General features: G+C 35.1%; 1 protein-coding gene across 5 annotated transcripts in view; it reads left to right on the top strand.

The window, feature by feature from the left end:
- TSGA10 (testis specific 10) overlaps positions 1-19,587 on the top strand; it is a 101,983-nt gene that overhangs the window by 38,095 nt on the left and 44,301 nt on the right. For all 5 annotated transcript variants that reach the window (XM_061211039.1, XM_061211036.1, XM_061211038.1 and 2 more), the window contains one exon: positions 347-498. In XM_061211039.1, coding sequence (XP_061067022.1) covers positions 347-498 — 152 coding nt within the window. The remainder of the gene's footprint in view (positions 1-346; positions 499-19,587) is intronic.

Here is a 19,587-nt window from a genome sequence, read left to right as displayed (position 1 = left end):
ATTTTTCATAATCCCACTTTTTATATATGTAATTTGTTAATGCTGAGCAACAAATAAGAAATCCTTTTGCAAATAAGCTGTGTGTGCTATAGTCCAGCTGAACCAGACTGAAAATATAGATGCGTATACTGCGATAGGCTTTATGGAAAAGCTGTGCAGTGGCTTGTCTGAGTTCCTGCTCCACGGTCGCCTTGTCCATACAGCCTCCTGCAATGTTCAAGTCTAATCTGATCATCTCATTGTGTGAATCTTATGTACCGGTTTGTACAAAGAGAGGATGTCTCTTTAGGAAGATTACTGAAACGTTTTTAGTGATGGCAGTAACTTTGTCATTCTGCTTGTATAGCTCGATGATGAACGTATGGAACAAATGTCAAATATGACTTTGATGAAGGAAACCATAACCACTGTGGAAAAAGAAATGAAATCACTAGCAAGAAAGGCAATGGATACCGAAAGTGAACTTGGCAGACAAAAAGCAGAGAATAATTCTTTGAGGTAAACTCAATTACCATTAAACAACTAATAGTTTAACTATAAATAATAGCTCTGCTTTTTGTAGTATATTTTATAGTGATAATTAAGTTATTTGTTGACTTTATTTTCTGAGAGGATTATTATGAAGCAGTCGTAGACACCTTAGCAGACATTAAATGATTTCCTGAAGGTCAGTCACAGACTGGGAATGCCACACTTAACTAGTAATCTTAATCTTATATTTGCAGAAAGCCTCAATGTTTAGCTGAAGTAGCTTTTACAAAGCCCTTCTGTGTAAAGAGCATATTTGACTTTGGTATTTCACTGTTTAATTTATTTTTGTTTTTTATTTTATTTATTTATTTTTGGCTGCATTGGGTCTTCGTTGCTGCACTCAGGCTTTCTCTAGTTGCAGTGAGCAGGAGCTACTCTTCGTTGCGGTGCGTGGGCTTCTCATTGCGGTGGCTTCTCTTGTCATGGAGCATGGGCTCTAGGGCGTGCGGGCTTCAGTAGTTGTGGCGCGCGGGCTCAGTAGCCGTGGGGCACAGGCTTAGTTGCTCTGCGGCATGTGGGATCTTCCCAGACCAGGGCTCAAACCCATGTCCCCTGCATTGGCAGGTGGATTCCTAACCACTGCACCACCAGGGAAGCCCTCACTGTTTAATTTACCTTATAACTTTAGTTATGTTCTGGGATTTGAACGATATAAGAAAGCACAAAGCACCGGTTTGATAGTAGCTTAGGAAAGGGGTAGTTTAGCATGTAATAAAGTCATAGCAGAGAAATAGGAACATGTAATAGAACTTCTATTAATTGAATGCCATGTACTGTGCTTAGCACTTTCTACATATTGCAGAAAGGTAGCAGAAGATATTCCAATTGAAGCAACCTACAGGCAATGACGTAGGGGAATAAGTTTTTGAAGACCTCCATGTTAGTGTTTTACTTGTAGTATCTATTGATGTGAGAAATAGACATTCTACAGATTCAGTAAGGTTGAATTTCAGTGCATCTATGAACCTATGAAATATAATAGTTCATATGAGTATGAAGTATATTATTAAATCTACAGATAATACTTGGTTCATACGTGAATTCCCAGAATCCCCTCTTTGGTCTTTCACGGGTCTGTGGTGCATATATTGGAATCACTTGTCAGGACAGAGAGTCACTTAAATTTTTTCCCTTCATTTATTTTTTACTTTCCTGCTTAAAAGGATATTGCAAACTCAGGTAAAATAAAAATAATAATAAAATAAGAAGGACAACAAAGAAAACTTTGGAAAATAGAGAAAAGCATACAGGAAATTTAGATCACCCATGATTCCATAACCCAGGGAAAACTATTATTAATATAGATCATTTTTCTAACCAGAAATAGATCTATCTGTGTGTATAAAAGCTTTCTATGTAATTGATATCATCCTATATTAAGTTATATATTTGGCCAATTTCACTTAATTGTATACCATAAGCATTTACACATGTCATTAGAAATTCTTTGAAAGCATTATCGTGGTTTATTAAAATATTCTAACAGATAAGTGTACAATAATTTAGAGGTTTTTTGTGTACAGTTGTTTTCTTTTAACAGTATTATTCAAGTTCAATTGATATATGTACAGTAAACTACACATATTTAAAGTGTTCAGTGTGGTAAGTTTTGACATGTGTATGTACCTGTAAAACCGTCACCACCCTCAAGATAGTGGCCCTATCCATCACTCCACAAAGTCTTCTCGTACTCCTCTAACCTCTCCCCTCCCCTGCCCTCCCCAGGCAACCACTGATTTGGCTTCTGTCATAGAGATTTGTTTGGATTTTCTAAAATGTTATATAAGTGAAATCATACAGTATATATTCTTTTGTTGGGCTACTTTCACTCAGCATCATTATTCTGAGATTTATCCATGTTGTCACATATAATCAATAGTTTATTCCTTTTTATTGCTGAGTAATATTCCATTGTATGAATATACCACATAAATATTTCAGTTGCTTCCAGTTTAGGGCTATAACAAATAAAACTGCTATGAGTATTCTTATATGGGTCTTTGTATGGACATATGCTTTTATTTCTCTTGGGTAAATACCTAAGACTGAGTCTTATGATGGATATATGTTTAACTTTTGAAGAAACCATTAAACTGTTTTCCAGAGTGGTTGTATTATTTTATTTTACATTTGCACCAGCAGTGTGTGAGTGCCAGTTGTTACATATCCTCACCAACACTTGGTATGCAGTATCTTTATAGTTTTAGCCATCCTAATAGGTACGTATTATGGTTTTGATTTGCCTTCTCTAATAACTAGTAATTTTGAGCATCTGTTCATGTCCTTATGTGCCATACACATATCTTCTTCAGTGTCTGTTCAGAACTTTTGCACACTTTTATTGAGTTTTTTTATAGTATTAAGTCATAAAAATGCTCTCTATATTCTAGATAAAAGTCCTTTGTTAGGTACATATATGTTTGGCAAATATTTTTTTCCCAGTCTATGGCCTGCCTTTTTATTTTCTTAAGTGTCTTTTAAAGAGGAAATGTTTTTGATTTTTGATTAAGTAAAACTTATTGATTTTTAAAAATTTATATCCAGCTTTTGTGTTCTTTTTAAGAAATTGTTGTCAAGCCTAAGATGAGATTTTTCTCCTGTGTTTTCTTCTAGCAGTTTTATAGTTTCAGTTCTTAAATTTAAATCTATGCAAGTTAATTTTTGTATATAGTACAAGGTGTAGCTCAAAATTCAGTTTTTTTGCATATGGATATCCAATTGTTCCAGCACCATTTGTTGAAAAACTTTCTTTACTTGTCTACACTGAATTGTTTTGTACCTTTGTAGTAAGTCAGTTGTCCATATATGTGTAGGTCTGTTTCTTGATTATTTATTTTGTTTGGTGGATCTATATATATCTTGATGCCAATACAACATTCCTGATTCCTTTTTTTTTTTTAAATCCTCAGATTAGGTAATGTTAGTCCTCCAACTTTGTTCTTTCTCAAAGTTGTTTTGGCTATTCTGGTTCCTTTGCATTTTATTTTAATTTTAGAATTAGCTTCATAGTGTAAACACAAAAGCCTGCTTGGGGATTTGATTGGAATTGGGGAAAAACTCCCACTCATGAACACTTTCCATTTCTTTATTTAGGTCTTTAATTTCCCTCTGCAATGTTTTATACATATAGATCTCGCATTTCTTTTGTAAGATTTATCCCTAAGTATTTTCCATTTTTTGATGCTGTTGTAAGTGGAATTTTAGAATTTTACTTTCTGATTGTTTATTGCTTGTATACGAAAATATCAACACGATTGTTTTTAAAAAATAAACTTTGTATTATATAACAGTTTTAGATTTACAGAAAAATTGTGAAGATAGTGAAAAGTTCCTACATACCTCACACCCAATTTCCTCTGTTAATAACATCTTACATTAGTATGGTACATTTGTTAAAATTAATGACTCAACATTGATACACTATAATTAACTAAAGTCTGTAATTTATTCAGATTTCCTTAGTTTTTCCCTAATGTCCTTTTTCTGTTCCAGGATCCCATCCAGGATACCACATTACATTTAGTTGTCATGTCTCCTTAGGCTTCTCTTGGCAGTCTCAGACTTTCCTTGTTTTTGATGACCTTGACAGTTTTGAGGAGTACTGATCAGGTATTTTGTAGAATATCTCTCAGTTGGGGTTTGTCTGATGGTTTTCTCATGATTAGGTTGGGTAATGTTTTTGAGAGAAAGATCACAGAATTAAAGTGCCATTTTAGTATACACAGGTACCCAGGGTGTCATGAGTACATCTTATTGATATGATTCATTACTGTTGATTTTGACTTTGGTCACCTGGCTGAGGTAATGTTTGCCTTATCCAGAATGTCATATAATTGAAATCATGCAGCACATAGCCTTTTCAGACTGGCTTCTTTCACTTAGTAATGTTCATTTAAGGTTCATCCATGTCTTTTCATACCTTGATACCTCATTTCTTCCCATTGAATAATATTCTATCATATGTATGTACCACATTGTGTTTATCCATGCACCTATTGAAGGTCATCTTGGTTGCTTCCAGTTTTTGGCAGTTGTGAATAAAGCTGCTATAAACTTTCATGTGCAGGTTTTTGTGTGGACAGAAGTTTTCAGATCAGTTCAGGAAATACCTAGGAGCACAATTGCTGAATCATATATAGAAAAACTTATTTAGCTTTGTAAGAAACTGCCAAATTCTCTTCCAAAGTGACTGTAAAATTTTGCATTCCCATCAGCAGTGAAGGAGACTTTCTGTTGCTCCACATCCTTGTCGGCATTTGGTATTGTCAGATTTTTGTATTTTAGCCATTATAAGTGTGTAGTGATATCTCATTGTTTTAATTTGCAATTCTCTAATGACAAGTAATGTGGAACATCTTTTCATATTGCTATTTGCCATCTGTATATCTTTGATGAGGTGTTTATTGTTTAAATGTTCTTAACCAATTATAATTCCAGTGACTTCTGCTTTAGATAAACAGATCTCAGTTGTAAGTCTCCTAATTTGCCATACTTTTCTGTTTTTGGGGTGGTGATTTGTCCTGCAACTCACTACTCTGATATGTCTATGAAAAGTCTTTGATCCTCAGCTTATTCATCTTTCTTTTTATTTCCCCCATAACAGTGGGAATGATGGCTCCTAAGCTCTTTACATGTCAGGGCGAAAACCAAAAGTCCTACAATTTATTTTTATTTATTTATCCAGTATTCTACAACCGTGCTAAATATACCTTCTAGTTCTAGTAGCCTTTTTATAGATTCCATTCAATTTTCTACATAGATAATTAGATCATCTGCAAATAAAGACCTTTTTACTTGTTCAGTCTGCATGCTTTTTTCCCCTTTATTTTTCTTGCCTTATTGCACTGGCTAGAACATCCAGTGATTTGTTGAATGGAATCGGTGAAGTGGACATCCTTGTCTTGTTCCACATATTAGGGGAAGCATTCTGACTCTCAGTAGTTAGTATGATGTTAGCTGCATGTTTTTCCCAGATGTTTTCTATCAGAATGAAGAGGTTTCCTTCTATTTGTGGATTACTGAGAGTGTTTTTTCAGGAAAGGATGTGCTTTGTCAAATTGGTCAGGGTATATTATACTTTTTATAGATTTCTGGTCTCAGTTAACTAATACTTTGTTTAAAATATTTTTTAACTCTATTTTTATAAATGAGATTGGCTAATAATTTGCCAGTCTTGGGGGTTTTTTAAATCAGATTTTGGTATCAAGGTAATATAAACTTTATAATAATCTTTCCAATTCATTTTGTCTTCTTTCATTATCTGGAATAATTTATTACTTCCCAGTGAATCCAATTAGGTCTCAATTTTTCTTTGAGGGAAGCTTTTATTTGTTTAATGGAAAAGGACAATCAGAAATTTCTTCTTATGCTTTTCAATATATATATTTTTGTGGCATTTGTCCATTTTCCCTAAATTTTAAAACATTTTTAGAATAATGTTGTATACAATATTCTATCAACATTTTACTGTCCACAGAATCAGTAGTGATTTGCTCTTTTTCTAGTCTGTTATTAGTCTTTTCAAAGGACCAATTTCCCTATTGTTTGTCTTATTAGTTCATTAACTTCTGTTCTTTATTATTTCCTTTCTTCTATTTTCTTTAAATTTATTTTCTATTTTTTAATTTCTTAAGATGGATGCTTACATTTATTACTTTTAAGTCTTTTTTCTCATATAAACATTTAAGGCCATAAATTCTCCTCAAAATACTTCTTTTAATGTAAGCTACAAGTTTTGTTATGTACTTCTTTCTTTATAAAATATTTTCTAATTTCCATTATGACTTTTTATTTGATCCATTGGTTATTTATAAGTGTGATTTTAAATATCCAAAAAACATAATGAATTTTCCCTTTGTGATTGATTTCTTGCTTAATTACATTGTTTTGTTAACATACTGTTAGATTTAAAATTTCTGAAATTTGTTGTTCTCTACTTTTATGGTCAGTTTTTGGTAATGATCTGTGTATACTTGAGAAATTATAAATTCTGAAATAGTTGGTGCATTGTTTTTGTATTTGTCCCTTTGTAATCAGATTTGTAATCATGTTATTCATATGTCCTATATTTGTACTAAATCTTGTGTCTCATTTACAGGAATTTCACTGAAAGAGTTGCCTGAACTTCTGGCTCCAATGTCTCACTTCTTGTTTTCTCTTGAACCTACTATAATCTGCCTTTCTCCCTCACCATCCTATCAAAACTTCTTTTCAAGGTAATATTTACTTTCATGTTGCTCAATCCAGTGGTCAGTTATCAGTCTTCATTTTATTTGACCTATTGGCAACATTTCACAAAGTTGATCACTTACGTTCTCTTTCTCTGCTCCTTTAAACACTTTGTTCATTTGGCTTTTGAGATACCATGCTCATTTGATTTTCTTTTTATCTCTTTGCCTGTCCTATTCAGTCTTTCCTGATAGTTCTTCCTCATCTCCTTACCTCCAAATGTTGGAAGTGTCCCTGAGTTCAGTCCTTAGACTGCTTCTTTTTTATATCTATACTCATCCCTAGGTGATCTCATTCACTTTCATGTATTTACTCTTGACTCTCAAATGTATATCTGTAGCCTGGACTTCTCTCTTGAACTGTAAACTTGAATGTCCAACCACCTTGTTGTCATCTTCACTAAGATGTCTAATAGGCCTCTCAAAATTAACATTTCCAAACCTGAGTTTCTCCACCCTTCCCCCTCTGACACACACAAACCCGCTCTTTCAGTCTTCTCATCTCAGTCAATGGAAACTCCATTCATACTGAAACCTTGAAGTGATCCATGATTTCTCTTTCATATACCCATATCCAATCCAGTTGATTTTGTCTTCAAAATGTATCCAAAAGCTGAGTGTTTCTCACTACCTCTATTGCAACCTTACTGTACTGAAGGATATTTTTGCTAGGTAGAGAATTCTACAGTTTGGGAATTACTTTTATTTTAACACTTTGATGATATCCTACTGTCTTCTGACTTAAATTATTTCTGCTGAGAAGTCAGCTGTCCATGTATTTTAATAGGTTAATGTCTTTATAACGCACTCACATTTATCATAGATTTCATATATACGTGTATAAAAGGCAAAGAATTATAATGAACCTATGCATAGTTAAAATACCATTGTCTCTGTTACCCATTTTGTCAGTTCATGAGAAAAATTTTAAGTTTATCCCACATGTGAACTCCACTCGTTAGAAGTTAAGTCCTGAGCACAGTTCAGCACATGCTTAGGTTTCTATAACTCTAAACTGAGGTTCCATAGTGTTCAGGCTGAACCAGCCAGAAAGAAATGTATCTATTGCTGTTTATGTTTCATTGCTGGTGAAAAAAAAAAAATCCCCAGGTTTCAAAACCAATACTCATTTTCTGTGTTTCTATACTGCTTACATGAACTTTTCTTTCTAAACAGGTATATTTTAGTAGTAGAAGTTCTTCTATTTGGATTTCTATGTCAGATAAATCAACACTTCTAAAAAGCTGGAGTGTTTTCAGAATATTTCCTAGAAGCATATCATTAAAAAAAAAAGGTCTCTGTGTCTGCATTTGTGCATCAAACATCTCTAGGTCCAAGAAGTTAGAATATCCCATGGAGTTGAATGATCGATAGAGCTATCTGTTACTAAAAAGTTAGTTTGGGTCTCCATGTCCAGTGATTCCAAAACTGGTTTGGTTTGAATTTGGATATTTGAAGCTAAAAAGATTTCAATATTAAAATCTAATCTAGATGACATGATATCCTAGAAAATCCAAAAGAATCAACAAAAAAATCTGGAACTAATAGACATTTATAACAAGGTTGCAGGATACAAGGTTAGTATACAAAGTCAGTTGCTTCCCTATTTACTAGCAATGAAGAAGTGGAATTTGAAATTAAAAACACATTTATGTGAGCACCCCCTCCAAAAGAAATACTTAAGTTAAATCTAATAAACTTTGTGTAAAATTTATATGAGGAAAATTACAAAACTGGTGAATAAAATCAAAGAAGAACTAAATAAATGAAGAGATATTCCATGTTCATGGAAAGGAAAACTCAATATTGTCAAGATGTCAGCTCTTCCCAGCTTGGTCTACAGATTCAGTGCAATTCTGATCAAAATTGCAGCAAATTATTTTGTGTATATTAACAAATGGATTCTACAGTTTATATGGAGAGGTAAAGAATTAAAAGATACTGAAGAAACACAATTGGAGTACTGACACTACCTGACTTAAGACGGTGTGGTATTGGCAAAAGAATAGACAGACCAATGGAACAGAATAGAGAGCCCAGAAAGAGATCCAGATAAGTATAGTCAAGTGATCTTTGATAAAGGCAAAGGCAATACAATAGAGCAAAGACAGTCTTTTCAACAAATGGTACTGGAAAAACTGGACATCCACGTGCAAAAAAACAAAACAAAACAAAAAAAACAAAAAAAACCTGAAACAAACAAAACCCCACCCCCACACAAAAAAACAAAGAATCTAGACAGAGACATTACACCTTTCATATTAACACAAAATGAATCATAGGCCTAAATGTAAAATGCAAAACTATGAAACCTCTAGAAGATAACATAGGAGAAAACGTAGATGACCTTGGGTATGGTGATTACTTTTTAGATACAACCCTTAAGCACAATCCATGAAATAAATAATTGATAAACTGTACTTCATTAAAATTAAAGACTTCGGGCTTCCCTGGTGGCGCAGTGGTTAAGAATCCGCCTGCCAATGCAGGGGACATGGGTTCGAGCCCTGGTCCGGGAAGATCCCACATGCCGCGGAGCAACTAAGCCCGTGTGCCACAAGTACAGAACCTGTGCTCTAGAGCCCACGAGCCATAACTACTGAACCCGCATGCCACAACTACTGAAGCCCGTGCGCCTAGAGCCCGTGCTCTGCAATAAGAGAAGCCACTGCCTACGCACCTCAACGAAGAGTAGCCCCTGCTCGCAACTAGAGAAAGCCCGCGCGCAGCAGCGAAGACCCAACGCAGCCAAAAATAAATAAATAAATTAATTAATTAAAAAAAAAAAAAAATTAAAGACTTCTACTCCACACAACACAATGTCAAGTAGATGAGAAGACAAGCCAGAGGCTGGAAAAAAGTATTTGCAAAAGACACCTCTGATAAAGAACTGCTATCCAAACTCAATTTTAAAAAGACAACTCAATTTAAAAATGGTCAGAAGAACTGAATAGACATTTTCCCAAAGAAGACATATAGATGGCTAACAGGCACATGAAAAGATGCTCAACATCACTAATCATCAGAGAAATGCAAATTAAAACCACAGTGAGACATCAGCTCATACCTGTCAGAATGGTCATCATCCAAAAGAGCACAAATAACAAATGTTGGGGAGGATGTGGAGAAAAGGGAACCCTCGTGTACTGGAAATGGAAATTGATGCAGCCACTATGGAAAACAGTATAGAGGTTTCTCAAAAAACTATTGATAAAAATAGAACTACCATATGACCCAGCAAGCAATTCCACTCCTGGGTATTTATCTGAAGAAAATGAAAATACTAATTTGAAAAGATACATGCAGCCCAGTGTTCATAGAATCATTATTTACAGTTGCCAAGATATGGAGAAAACCTAAGTGTCCATCAACAGCTGAATAGATAAAGAAGATGTGGTATATGTATGTGTGTGTGTGTATATATATGTATGGGAATATATACATATATATATTCATGAATATGAATATACAATATATGAAATTTTGCCATTTTGCCCTTTGTAACAACATGGATGGACGTGGAGGGTATTATGCTAAGTGAAATAAATCAGACTATAAATGGCATATAACCTTTAAAAATTGTGAATCACTATGTTATACACATGAAACTTATATAATATTGTGCATCAACTGTACCTTAAGAATAGATAGATAGATAGATAGGTTTTCCAAAATATACAAAGAACTTTTAAAAAACTCAACAATAAGAAATAACCCACTTAAAAAATGGGCCAAAGACCTTTACAGACATCTCACCAAAAAAGTTATACAGATGGCAAATAAGCATATAAAAAGATGCACCACATCATATGTCATCTGGAAATGCAAATTAAAAACAACAATGAGATACCAATACATATCTATTAGAATGGCCAAAATCGGAAACACAACAAATGCTGGTGAGGATGTGGGTCAACAGGAATTCTTATTCATTGCTGGTGGGAATTCAAAATGGTACGGTCACTTTGTAAGGCTGTTTGGCAGTTTCATACAAAACTAAACATACTCTTATCATATAATCCAGCAATCATGCTTGTTGGTATTTATCCAAAGGAGTTGAAAATGTATGTCCACACAAAAACCTACATGCAGTGTTTATAGCAGCTTTAGCCATAATTGCCCAAATTTAGAAACAACCGAAATCTATTCTAGGACTCTGAGCTGGAGATGGCAACTGTATGTCAGATCCCATATTAATGTCATACTGAGAACCTTCACTATCTGCTTTCTGGCCAGACAAATCACCTGACAAGACATTTTCCAAAATTGCTTTAAAAATCTATGATTTGGTTCTGATTATGTCATTTTGTGAAGGAAGCATTCTGTTCTGTGCAGTGAGGTTTATAATAAGTGCAGATTTCTCATCTTGAATTTTAAGTCTTAGAGTCATTCTGAGGTAACAAAGCATGAATTTCAGCCTCTGCTAATCAAACTGTTGCTTGTAATATTATTTGTTAAAATGCTGAGTGGAAACTATAAAAAACTATCACCATACATTACAGCTTGGTTTATCAGTGCTGTCATCTGTAGAGTTTTCTATTTCACTGGTTTGAGTTTCTCTGGAGAGTCTACTTGATTATAACCAACTATCTGTAAAAGCATTATTTTGAGTGTCTCTGAATGAGTGTCTCCCTTAGAAATGGACGAAAGTGTATACATCTGAGCTCTAATGGAGAGTGCAACTTGAGAACCAAATAGTAATTTGTTTTGAGAATAAGACCATACAGAGAAATCAGGGGAATCGCACCCCATGGCAGAACCCTGATTTTTAACACCTCCTACTAAGGCTGCACAGAGGGTTGGTTTTAAGCCCCAAAATAGGCATTTGATAAAAACCATGTTAGATAGCTTAACCAAAGCACCTTTGGGCTTTGGTAAAAGCAACTCCTAAACATATCTTTTTTTTTTTTTTTTTAATAAACACATTTTTACTACACTTTTAAACAGTTTTTTAAAAAAATTTATTTATTATTTATTTTATTTATTTTTGGCTGTGTTGGGTCTTCATTTCTGTGCAAGGGCTTTCTCTAGTTGTGGCAGGTGGGGGCCACTCTTCATCGCGGTGCGCGGGCCTCTCAGTGTCGCGGCCTCTCCCGTTGTGGAGCACAGGCTCCAGGCGCCCAGGCTCAGTAGTTGTGGCTCATGGGCTTAGTTGCTCCGTGGCATGTGGGATCTTCCCAGACCAGGGCTCGAACCCGTGTCCCCTGCGTTGGCAGGCAGATTCTTAACCACCGCGCCACCAGGGAAGCCCCTAAACATATCTTGAACGAGTTTTCTGAGTGCCTGTTTTCTCATATTGGAGTTAGAAGAGTCTGCAAAAGAAGCTACCAGCTTTATTTCTAAAGTTTCTATTTCTTGAATGTCTGTTTTCAGTGTGGGTTTATTGGTCAGTGATTTAAAGGTCTGATTTGAGAACTTCTGATTATGAATGTAGTTTTCCATTTTCCTTTTTCTTATTAGGTATATTCTTGTGTTGTGCAGGGGTCTTATGGCTATTTGGGAAGATATGTGGCTGCAGTGCAGTTTAACAGGATAAGGACGGCCACAGTGGACACCGGAAGGTTTTGCCACACCCTCTGCTTGTCTTTTCTGGACTCATTCATTATCATATGCATTGATATTATTGCAATACATTTATGGCTCTTATATTAGCATCCATTTTTTAAAGAATTTTTTAAAAAATTTTATTTATTTATGGCTGTGTTGGGTCTTCGTTTCCGTGCGAGGGCTTTCTCTAGTTGCGGCAAGTGGGGGCCACTCTTCATCGCGGTGCGCGGGCCTCTCATTATCGTGGCCTCTCCTGTTGCGGAGCACAGGCTCCAGACGCGCAGGCTCAGGAATTTTGGCTCACAGGCCTAGTTGCTCCGCGGCATGTGGGATCTTCCCAGACCAGGGCTCGAACCCGTGTCCCCTGCATTGGCAGGCAGATTCTCATCCACTGCGCCACCAGGGAAGCCCCTAAAGAAATTATTTATTTATTTATTTATTTATTTATTTATGGCTTGGGTCTTCATTTCTGTGCGAGGGCTTTCTATAGTTGCGGCAAGCGGGGGCCACCGTTCATCGCAGTGCGCGGGCCTCTCACCATCGCGGCCTCTCTTGTTGCGGAGCACAGGCTCCAAACGCGCAGGCTCAGTAGTTGTGGCTCACGGGCCTAGCCGCTCCGTGGCATGTGGGATCTTCCCAGACCAGGGCTCGAACCCGTGTCCCCTGCATTGGCAGGCAGATTCTCATCCACTGCGCCACCAGGGAAGCCCCTAAAGAATTTTTTAATGGAGTTGATTTACAGTATTGTGTTAGTTTCAGGTGTAAAGCACAGTGATTCAGTTATATACATATACATATATATATTCCTTTTCAGATTCTTTTCCCTTATAGGTTATTACAAAATATTGAGTATAGTACCCTGTGCTATACAGTACGTCCTTGTTGGTTATCTATTTTATACATAGTAGTGTGTATATGTTAATCCCAACCTCCTAATTTATCCTTTCTCCCACCCCTCTTTCCCCTTTGGTAACCATAAGTTTGTTTTCTATGTCTGTGAATCTCTTTCTGTTTTGTAAATAAGTTCATTTGTATCATTTTTTTAAGATTCCACATACAAGCAACATCATATGATATTTGTCTTTGTCTGGCTTACTTAATATGCTGATCTCTGGGTCTATCTATGTTGCTGCAAATGGCATTATTTCATTCTTTTTTATGGCTGAGTAATATTCCATTGTATATATGTACCACATCTTCTTTATCCATTCATCTGTCGATGGACAATTAGGTTGCTTCCATGTCTTGGCTATTGTAAAGAGTGCGCCAGTGATCATTGGGGTACATGTATCTTTTCAAAGTATGGTTTTCTCCAGATATATGTCCAGGAGTAGGATTTCAGTATCATACTGTAGCTCTATTTTTAGTTTTTTAAGGAACCTCCATGCTGTTTTCCATAGTGGCTATACCAATTTACATTCCCACCAACAGTGTAGGAGGGTTCCTCTTTCTCCACACCCTCTCCAGCATTAATTATTTGTAGACTTTTTGATGATGGTCATTCTGACTGGTGTGAGGTGATACCTCATTGTAGTTTTGATTTGCATTTCTTTAATAATTAGCGATGTTGAGCCTCTTTTAATGTTCCTGTTGGCCATCTGTATGTCTTTGGAGAAGTGTCTATTTAGATCTTCTTCCTATTTTTTGATTGTGTTGTTTGTTTTTTTGATATTGAGCAGTATGATTAGCATGCATTTTAAAAGTGTTTTACAAGAAGAAAGCTAAGAAAATAATCCGTCAGGGCATTTGAAGGTATTCTTCTTGGACTACAGTAGAATTTAACTGTATTTTAAAATACTTTATTACTGTTGATTTACTATGCCATTCTGCAGGCATTGGTGCTTTTTTTTCCCAGATGCATACTGAATGAGGGTCATCAGGTAGGATCTTGTAACAGTCAGGTATAGTGCACAGAATGTTGGTCTCCATTGTCAAGGGCAGCTCTCCACCAAAAGCCAGATAAGTACCACTGTAAATCCTTGCTGCCCTGATCCTATAACCCAAGGACACAGTGGTGGTTCCCCTGATAGCTTCCAGGGCAGCCAAACTGTTTTCCAAAATTGTTTTACCATTTTATATTCCCACCAGCCGTGCATGAGAGTGCCAGTTGCTTTATATCCTGATCAACACTTGATATCATCTGTCTTTTTACTTTAGTTTTACTAGTGGGTGTGTAGTATCTTAGTGTAGTTTTAATTTGCTTTTCCCTAATGATCAGTGATACTGATTATCTGTTCATTTACTTATTTGCCATTCATATATCTTCTTTAGTGAAATATCTGTTCAAGTATTTGCCCATTTTTTATTGGTTTATCTCTTTATCATTAACTTATAAAAGTCCTTTATAGGGTCTAGATACAAATTTTTTGTCAGATACGTGTTTTGCAAATATCTTGCCCCAGTATAGAGCTTGCCTTTTTATTTTGTTATCAGTGTCTTTTGATGAGAAAAGACTTTAAATTTTGATGAAGCACAATTGAAATTATTTTTCATTTATATCATGCTTTTTGTGTTCTATTTAAGAAATCTTTGCCAAACCTAAGGTCACTAAAAATTTTTTACTGTATTTGCTTCTAGCAGTTTTATAGTTCTAGCTCTTACATAAATGTAAGGTCTGTAATCCTTTTTGAATTAATTTTTGTGTAAAGTATGAGATAAAAGTAGAGGTAGTTTTTTTGTTTGTTTTTTGTATATGGGTATCCATTGGTTATTTGTTAAGATTATCCATTCACCCACTGAATTGCCTTGGCATCTTAGTGAAAAAATTGGTTGACCATATATGTGAGTCTGTTTCTGGACTCTATTCCATCGATCTATTTTTCTATCTTTATGCTAGTATCACTGTCTTGATAATTGAAGCTGCATAATTAGTCTTGAAATCAAGTACTGTTAAGTCCTCCTACTTAGTTCGTTTTCAAAGTTGTTTTGGGTGTCCTAGGTCCTTCACATTTTCATATAAATTTTAGGATCATCTTGTCAACATACACAAATTATTATTGGGATTTTGCTTAGAATTATGTGGAATCTACAGATCAATTTTGGAAAATTAACTATGAACAATATTGAGCCTTTGATCCATAAACAGAAAATCTCTCTCCATTTATTTAGATCTTTTAAAATTTCTCTCAACAGTGTTTTATATTTTTTCAGTGTACAAATCTTGTACACCCTTTGTCATATTTATACCTAAGTATTTCACATTCTTTATGCTATTATAAATGCTTTTTTTTTTTTTTATAAATTTATTTATTTTATTTTTAGCTGTGTTGGGTCTTCGTTTCTGTGCGAGGGCTTTCTCTAGTTGCAGCGAGCGGGGGCCACTCTTCATTGCAGTGTACGGGCCTCTCACTATCGCGGCCTCTCTTGTTGCGGAGCACAGGCTCCAGACGCGCAGGCTCAGTAATTGTGGCTCACGGACCTAGTTGCTCCGCGACATGTGGGATCTTCCCGGACCAGGGCTCGAATCCGTGTCCCCTGTATTGGCAGGCAGATTCTCAACCACTGCGCCACCAGGGAAGCCCTATAAATGCTTTTTAAATTTAAGTTTCCTATTGTTTTTTTGCTAGTACAAGCAGACCTTGGAAATATTGCATGTTCTGTTCCAGACCACTGCAATAAAGCAAATATCACAATAAAGCAAGTCACACAAATTGTTTGGCTTCTTAGTACATATAAAAGTTATGTTTACACTGTACTGTAGTCTCTTAAGTGTGCAATAGCATTATGTCTAAAAAACAATGTACACACCTCAATTTAAGAAGACTTTATTGGACTTCCCTGGTGGCACAGTTGTTAAGAATCTGCCTGCCAATGCAGGGGACATGGGTTCAAGCCCTGGTCTGGGAAGATCCCACATGCCATGGAGCACCTAAGCCCATGCGCCACAACTACTGAGCCTGCGTTCTAGAGCCCATGAGCCACAACTACTGAGCCTGCGTGCTGCAACTACTGAAGCCCGTGTGCCTAGAGCCCATGCTCCGCAACAAGAGAAGCCACTGCAATGAGAAGCCCATGCATTGCAACAAAGAGTAGCCCCCACTCGCCGCAACTAGAGAAAGCCCGTGCACAGCAACGAAGACCCAACGCAGCCAAAAATAAATAAATAAATAAATAAAATAAAAAGACTTTATTCCTAAAAAAATGCTAACTATCATTTGAGCCTTTAGCAAGTCAATCTTTTTGCTGGTGGAGGGTTTGAGATATTTTGAAAATTACCAAGATGTGACACAGAGACGTGAAGTGAGCAAACACTGTTAGAAAAATGGTGTTAATAGATTTGTATGATGCAGGGTTGGCACAAACCTTCAATTTGTAAAAAAAAAAAAAAAATGCAATATCTGCAAAGTGCAGTAAAGCAAAATGCAATAAAATGAGGTATACCTGTGTAAGAAACAAAATTGATTTTTGTGTACTGCTCTTGTATTTTGCAATCTTGCTAAAACTCACTTGTTAAGATAGTTTTTTTTGGTAGATTCAGTAGGGTTTTCTACATAGATTATCATGTTGTCTGTGAATAGAGAGTTTTGCTTCTTCTTTTCCAGTCTGAATGCCTGTTTCTTTTTCTTGCCTTATTTCTCTGGCTAGAACCTCTAGTATAATGTTGAATAGAAGGATGAGAACAGTCATCCTTGTTTTATTCTTAATCTTAGTAGAAAAGCATTCAACCGTTCACCATTGTGATGTTTGCTGTAGGCTCTTTGTAGGTGCCTATTATCAGATTGAAAAAGTTCTATTCCTAATTTGCTGAGAGTTCATGTGAAGAGTAGATATTGAATTTTGTCAAATGTCTATTTTGCATCTATTAATCTGGTCATATGGCTTTTTTCTCTTTTTTTTTAGGGTGTTAATATGGTGAATAACATTAAATAATTTTAGATTGTAAACCAACCTTGCATTCCTGAGTTAACTCCACTTGGACATGATGTATTATAGTTTTTCTATATTCTTGGATTTGATTTACTAAAATTGGTTAAAACTTTTTATGTATATGTTTGTGATTTCTCTCAAAAGCATTATATTGATAGTTTTAGCTTTTATATTATGTCTTTTGTATGTGGTGTGATGTAGGGGTCAAGATTCATTTTTTTCCCCACATGGCAATTCACCTGTTCCAATACCAATTGTTTCTTTTCCCCATTGTATTGCTTTTCTTTGAAAATTAATTGACTGAATAAATGTGAGCCTATTTCTGGGCTCTCTATTATGGTTACTATAGTAAGTCTTAAAGTCAGGTTTGGTAAGTCTTCTAACTTTTCATCTCATGTTTTCAATTTATTTGTCCTTTTACACTTCATTCTGAGAAATATCCTCAATTTGGTCTTTCAGTTTGCTAACTCATTGATCAGCTATATTCATTCTGCTCTTTACACTATCTTTTTTTTTTTTCTTTTAATTTCATCTACGACATTTCTCATACTTGTCACATCTGTTTTTCCCCTTGGTTCTTTTTTCATATTGCTGATATCTTTCTCTTTCTTTTAATATGTTTATTAGTCTAATTAAAAATTTTTGATCTATTTCTTCTAATATATCTGGTATTGCTGGATTCTGTAATCAGTATATTTTGTTTCTTTTGAAATGACTTGTCTTTTCAAATGTCTTGTCATTTTGGTCTGTGAGCACATTTTTCCATCGAGATATAAGTTATTATGTCATACAGTGCTTTGGGGGGAACAGCCTCATTGAGTTCACACTATGGGGGATGGAAGAGTCCTAAGATAGGAGAGACACCATAAAATTGCAATAACATTTTGTCTTACATAACATCTGCTTTGTCAGTTTTTCACCTTTTGCTCCCCTGGGTGAAGCAGCAGTAGGAGGCACTCCTTAACAACCTTGGCTGCATATTGGAATCAAATAAGGAACTTTAAAAAAAATAGTGATTCCTAATTCCCACCCTGAGATTTTTATTTATTTAGTTTAGTTGTGCAGCTTGGATTTGAGAATTTGTTTTACTTCTTAAATTTAAAATAATTTAGGGTGGAAGGAAGTTGCAAAAATACAGAGCGATTCCTTCACCCAGTTTCTCCCAGCTATTACATTTTATATAACTATAGTACAATATCAAAAGCAGAAATTGTCACTAGTTCAATGTGTATGTATAGTTTTATGTACTTTTATCATTGTATTCCATGGTATGGATGTACCACAGTTTAACCATTCATCTACTGAGGGACATTTTGATTGTTTCTAGTGTTTAGCTAACATAAATAAGGTAGACCTTATGTATTTAATGTAATTATTATATGTTAGGGCTCAAGTCTCCTGTTTTATTTGTTTTTTTGTTTGTTTTTTCCCTTTGTTTTTCTTATCTCTGTTTTCTTTTTCCTACCTTTCTGTGGGTTACTTGAACATTTTTAAGAATTCCATTTGGATCTATCTTTAATACTTTTGAGTATCTCTATGTAGATGTTTTCATTGGTTGCTCTAGGTATTACATTATACACACATAACTCAACACAGCCTACTGGTGTCACATTTTATCAGTTTAAATGTAGAAAGCTTGTGTCCCTTTAAATACTTTTACCCTCCTCCATTTATAATTGTCTTAATAGATACAGATTTTTTTTTGGCTCTACCCATGATTTACATTCCCTCAAAGTTGCTGTTTATGTTTTTCATTGATGTTTCTTTAGTTTAAGATTTCATGTATTATATGAGCCATTGTTTTTTTGAATATTATGTTTATTCTCTCGTGGAATTTTTATTAGGTGAATATTGGACCTTCTCATTCTATTCTTTATGTCTCTTAAACTTTCTTTTGTATTTTTTCTGTCTTTTTTTCTGTGCTCTATTATAGGTAATTTCCTCTGATCTGGCTTTTTTTAATTTTTCTTTCTATCTTACTAATTGTCTCTTTAGCTGTGTCTATTTTGTTCTTAAACTTGTCATTTGATGTTGTCCTTCTAAAAGTTTTATTTCAGTGACTTTAGTTTAATTTCCTGCAGTTCTCTTTGGTTCTTTTAAAAATCTGCTGGTTCTTTTTTCTTTTCATTGTGTATTCTATTACTTATGTTATGTCTTAGTATTTAAAACTATTTTTAAATTGCTATTTAATAATGCTATAATCTGAAGTTCTTTGGGATTTAATTTAGTTTGTGTGTCTTTTGACTCCCACTAAGTTTGAGTTGTTTCTTAATGTGTTTTTAAAATTGAATTGTGAGCTCATTTTCTACAGACCTTTGTCTGAGGTTTAGTTTGTGCCTGAGTTGAGGGCATGTCCCTCCAGAGAACTTTTGTTTCCACTGAGTGTTCTAGATTATATGACCATCCTGGAACCAGA

This window comes from Eubalaena glacialis, chromosome 14, assembly GCF_028564815.1.
Source record: "Eubalaena glacialis isolate mEubGla1 chromosome 14, mEubGla1.1.hap2.+ XY, whole genome shotgun sequence".
Lineage (NCBI taxonomy): Eukaryota > Metazoa > Chordata > Mammalia > Artiodactyla > Balaenidae > Eubalaena > Eubalaena glacialis.
The sequence above is the reverse complement of the archived record's forward strand: the minus strand, read 5'-3'. Positions and strand labels throughout refer to the sequence as shown.